Below are 5,779 nucleotides of genomic sequence, written 5' to 3'. Positions count from 1 at the left end.
AATACATATATATACATGAACCTTAATATTATTGGTTACTGACTTGATGCAGCACACGTCTAGCGCCCAACAATATCCGAGGCTGCGTTCAATAAGCAGAGCGCTCTGCCATGGCGCTACATAACATAAGTTGGCCTTATTGAACAGTGTGTTACAAAGAGAGAACTTTCAAGATCGTGGACAATACAGTACTAGTTTATGGAAGATTGTGCAGAAAATCTGCTGTTTAATGCCTCTATTGCACTTGCATCGAGAGCCAACACCATGGCTTTAGCGGCAGTGAATTCAAACACATGCAAGGGTCTTGTACGGATTGAAAACTACATTGAGAGCATTGTTCCTCCGTACTGTGATTGTTTCATATTTCATGTTTTATTTACAGGTGGCTACAGTGCAGTTTATGCTTGCAAATAAGATGTTTCTATTATATGTAAGTACTGTTGTACAGCAAATAAAGTAATAAGCGCTCTCGGTGTGCAGGTCGTTCAATAGAAAACACCACATAACGCTCTGGAGCGCTCTGCCGATTAAATGCACCCCTGGTGACTCCCCTCTGGCTCCTGGTAATCACGTGGCATTCTGGGGAAAGTAGTCCTGTAGCCCCCTCCTGGACTACATCTTTTCTCCTCCTCCCCCTACTCTGCCACAATATATAGATATAAAATAAAGTATTGCTGCAAAGAAACTTGTAACTTTAATCTTCTTTCAAGTCCACGCTCACAGTGAGGAATATATTTGGTCAATTTTTATTTTATTTTATTCATTTTAACCTTTTCATTCTTTTAAAATGTTCTTGTACACTGTATTATTTCAAGAAATGTGGAGCTTGTTAATTAGATATGCTGACAGTTCAAAGAAGTGTTAATTATACAGATAAAAGAGTGATTAAGTGTCCTGGTGGGCGGGGGTGTAGTACAATAGCATTCTGATAACTTGAAAACGGTTGTCTGTGCAATGTGGCCACTTAAATAGCTCCTGTGGCACAGAATGAAAAAAAAAACATTTGGTGACGTAAACCTTGCTGATTGCTCATTTGACTGCCTTCTACGCACTCTCCTAACCCTTCTTCTCAATGCAGAAACGTCCATTAGCTGTTGTTGTTGACTGACAGGCTTAATGAGCCAACTTAAACCAATTCACTTACAGATCAGAGCTTACTTGTTAGTGCACAAAATAATTTAATGGGGAAAAAAAACTTCTATCAAGCCATATTATCTACAGAAAAGGTGAGATTATCTCTTCATTCTGACAGTGAATTGGGTAATTTTCTTTGTAAATGGTTACGTTAAAGATGTCAGAGCGGTGAAAGTACAGAGACACAGCTGCCAGCTGGATATAAAACACACAGGATTCAAGCCACCCTTCTTGGAAACTATTAGTTCAAATCTCACATGTTAAGACAAGCCTTACAGATTTAGGTGAATGTAATGAAGAGGGTCTTCATCGTTTAACAGGGTGCTGAAGTGATGGAAATGTGGCTAGAACTATAACAGGCAAATATGTGCCACTAAAGTTTCAAGAAAGTGTTGTAACACAACCAATCAGCTAGAAGCAAATTATACCAAATATCCTGCAGTCTAAACCTGAAGGCAGCAGGGCAAATCTGAGAGCACCTTGATAGAACCATTATTTATTATTATTATTATTATTATTATTATTATTATTATTGTTATTATTATTATTATTATTATTTATTTCTTAGCAGACGCCCTTATCCAGGGCGACTTACAATCGTAAGCAAATACATTTCAAGTGTTACAATACAAGTAATACAATAAGAGCAAGAAATACAATAACTTTTGTTCAAGCAAAGTACAAGTGTGACAAAACACTATTCAACAATACAGCAGATAATAGTGATAGTTACATCAGGATATGATTAAATACAAAATACTACAGGTTAAACACTTGGCAGATTACAGTATTCTGTAGTACAGGATTAAATGCAGTAAAATAGGGGGCAGATAAGAGCAAAATAAAGCACATTTAAATGAATGGTGATAGTGTCCCAGGATACAAACAGAGGAGTTCTACAGGTGCTGTAGAGAGAACCAATGAAAACCAGCGTCAGAAAAGGGAACTGAAACAGTTTCTAGCGAAACATGGACCAAAATGAGATTCGAAAACACAAGCTTACACAGAATGTAATTCATGTTAAAATTGTCATTGTTTAGGCTATGTTTTGTTATTCAGTATAATACAAATTGTGCAAATACAACTGTAGGTAAACTATAGGCAAAGAAAGGTGTGGGAGGTAATAGTTATCTAACTGTTATTTATTTATTTATTTATTTATTTATTTATTTATACACTTTAATAGCACTTTCACAGCCTTTTCATATATTTACTGTTAGCCGCCAATGATTCACCCTGCTTTCCCGGTCAAAAGGTGAGTTATCTAGCGATTATTATTATTATTATTATTATTATTATTATTATTATTATTATTATTATTATTATTATTATTATCAACAACAATAATAATAATGTAAAACTTTTATAAAAACAATCAAACCCTGCAAGTCATTTTCTGTTATCAGTTTCATTTGGTCTTAACTTTACAGCTAGTTTACAAATGCATTGCATCTTTCTTTATGGCCACTTTTTTGTTGTTGTTGTAGTTTTGTAGTTTTATAATCTGCTACAACCCCTTCCGTGTGTATTACGCCTCTACGCAAGGCGTTTGTCAAATACGCTGCACGCACGGTGCAAGTCTCTCAGTTTGCCTGTTCGATAAAGGTCGCTGTGACCAAGGTTGAGGATCTCTAAGCCCGATATCATGCTGTCGGTAGCCGCTCGCTCTGGGGCTTTTTCCCCGTACCTGCAAGCCACTTCGTATGCCGTGGCCGGGCAGCTGAAACCCCTTGTTCCCGGAGTGGTTGTTAATACCGAAAAGGTGCTGAAGGACGTGAAGAAACCTTTCCTTTGCCGGGAGTCCTTGAACGGGCAAAGCCCGAAGACCGGCCCAGCAGTTTCTGCCAGCATTAATGGTGAGTTTTTGGCCTTAACTTCACTCGAGTAGCGGGGATTAAGAATTGGGCCTTAATAAAGTCAAAGACATACCATCTGTAGAATATTTAAGGCCAAACGTTACAACTGTTCACATTATTCATGTAAACATTACGTTTGTCTTATATATAAGGCATTTTAAGTTAAAGTTAACAGTTAAATAATGTGACTTGCATAAGCAGGCCTAGTTTTAGGCCTGTGTTCGCAAGACCATGGTAATAACTGTGATCAGTACACTTGAATTAAAGACATAATGTAACTCTAAAATAGAATTAGAGAGCACTATGGATTAAAGGTTAAATAATGTAACTTACTGTGTGTGTATTTTCGTATTTTCAGTATTTTTACTGTCCTTGCTACCGGCAGGACGACTGTGTCCCTGAGCTATAACAAAGATCAAATGCTTAAACTACCGGTAACTAGATAAGAATAAAATACAACAAAAACAGTTAACAGTTTTTAATTGCTATAGTCACGATTAGGTACGTTAAATAATATACATCTGAAGCGTGAAATACAGTATTTGAGTTTCCTGGAAAGGTCACTGTAGATGGCAAGGTTGGGATGACCTAGCTTGCCTGCAAAACACTTTAGTAGCCCACAATGTCCTAAACACAGGTATATCTATAGCTAAAGATAAGAGCAGCAGTGTGGAGTAGTGGTTAGGGCTCTGGACTCTTGACCGGAGGGTCGTGTGTTCAATCCCCGGTGGGGACACTGCTGCTGTACCCTTGAGCAAGGTACTTTACCTACATTGCTCCAGTAAAAGTGTATAAATGGGTAATTGTATGTAAAAATAATGTGATATCTTGTAACCATTGTAAGTCGCCTTGGATAAGGGCGTCTGCTAAGAAATAAATAATAATAAATAATAATAATAGTTAGGTTACAGTATGCAAATCTAGTGTGTCCACATTTTGAGCAACATTGTTAGCCATCTGTGTAGTTCAAGACTTGGGAAACTTTTATTAAGTTCACAACATTTCGTTATACGAAAGTGTTAGGTGGGTGAAAAGAGAGAAAAAAAAAGTTGAGTAAAATTGTTAACTACAGTGTCCCACAGGTTATTCAAGACACTAAATCCTATGTTGTCTACTTAATGTTATAGTATAGCATTCTGAAGCAGATATTGAAAGTTTATAATTTTCCAAAGTAGTTGCAGCTGTAGTATGTTTCAGACAAATTATGTGCTAGTTTATGTATTTTTATTGGGGATTTCCCCTCTTTGAGTAACCTAAAAAATATATATATATATATATATATATATATTGTCACCTTGATGTTTTCACCTTTTATTCAGGCTAAGTACTGTAAAGCTGTTATCTATAGGTACACAACTGTATTTGTTCAAGTGATTTAATTGTTCCAGTTACTTCATTAACAGAAGATAATGGTTTGCTGCTGGATACTGGGCATATAGTGCCTCAGTAATGTGACAATCCACTGACTATACCTGTTGGGTGTTTTAACACATTTCAGCCAATGTAATGTGTTTTTTATTTATTTATTTTATTTTAAGGTGCTGCCAGTGTTCGTTTTGCACATAGTGACATCAGAGTACCTGATTTCTCCGATTACAGACGACCTGAGGTACAGAATGCTAACAAGTCATCGCAGGATAGCAGTGACGGTAGGAAGGGATTCTCCTACCTGCTTACTGGAGCAACGGTTGTCGTGTCCGCCTACGCTGCCAAGACTGTGGTCTCCCAGTTCATCTCCACTATGAGTGCTTCTGCCGACGTCTTGGCACTGTCGCAAATTGAAATCAAACTGTCTGATATTCCAGAGGGCAAGAACGTGACCTTCAAATGGAGAGGGAAGCCTCTCTTTGTCCGTCACAGGACCCCAAAGGAGATCGAGGTGGAAGCAGGTGTTAACATGGCTGAGCTGCGGGACCCCCAGCATGACTTGGACAGAGTTAAGAAACCCAAGTGGATGATTGTGCTTGGCGTCTGCACTCACCTTGGTTGTGTGCCCATTGCTAATGCAGGTGATTATGGTGGCTACTATTGCCCCTGCCATGGCTCCCATTATGATGCATCTGGAAGAATAAGAAAGGGCCCAGCACCTGCCAATCTGGAGGTGCCATTTTATGAATTCCCTGATGAGGATACAGTCATTGTTGGTTAGAGTGGGGGATTTTATCTTGTTTCCTTCCCCCTAATATATGTAGCCTATTCTTTTGTGGAAGGCTTCTTTTGAACTGAATTAGTTTTACCATCTGTTGATCCTAATGTGTATTGGTACATTGGGATATACTTTAAGATTGTAAGTAATAAATGTACATTTTACCTCATCAGATAAACTCGTGTCAATTGATTTATTCAGTCTTTCATGCTTCCTGCACCCTTCCCCAAACAATGTAATCTGATATTTATATCTGAATAGAGTTTGGTCATTCTAGTTTGGATTTGTTTAATTGCTGTGCACATAACTTAATTGAAACTGAATGTCCTCCTGAATGTTGCGGTTAAAATAACTACATTGTTGGGATTTATTTTAGGAATGAGATTCCAATGCCAGTGCCAGACATGTATGCGCCTAGAGTTTAATATAGATTTAATAATTTGGCATTACATTGAAATAAAGGGTGGACTTGAAGAAAAAAAAAATTCTCGCCTTGATATGGAGTTTCTTGCACATCTTAACAAGTAACTTAACTAATCTCTTTTGGATAATAAAAACAAGTAATTTAACTTCAACATGCACGATTATTTACAATTATGCTCCTATTGTATATTGTAGGGAGAAAGTGTTGTGCTGATTTATT

The 5,779-nt window shown here is 37.5% G+C and overlaps 1 protein-coding gene across 1 annotated transcript; it reads left to right on the top strand.

Moving 5' to 3' along the window:
• The first annotated feature begins 2,690 nt into the window (after positions 1-2,690).
• On the top strand, positions 2,691-5,314 carry LOC117424372 (cytochrome b-c1 complex subunit Rieske, mitochondrial). Its single transcript, XM_034040637.3, has 2 exons — positions 2,691-2,990; positions 4,529-5,314. Exons 1-2 carry the CDS (start codon positions 2,780-2,782, stop codon positions 5,137-5,139), a joined length of 822 nt encoding a protein of 273 aa, XP_033896528.2. The 5' UTR covers positions 2,691-2,779; the 3' UTR covers positions 5,140-5,314.
• Positions 5,315-5,779: the final 465 nt, after the last annotated feature.

The sequence above is a fragment of the Acipenser ruthenus genome, chromosome 19 (assembly GCF_902713425.1).
Source record: "Acipenser ruthenus chromosome 19, fAciRut3.2 maternal haplotype, whole genome shotgun sequence".
Taxonomy (NCBI): domain Eukaryota; kingdom Metazoa; phylum Chordata; class Actinopteri; order Acipenseriformes; family Acipenseridae; genus Acipenser; species Acipenser ruthenus.
Note: the sequence above shows the minus strand (reverse complement) of the source record. Positions and strands in the feature narration are given on the sequence as shown.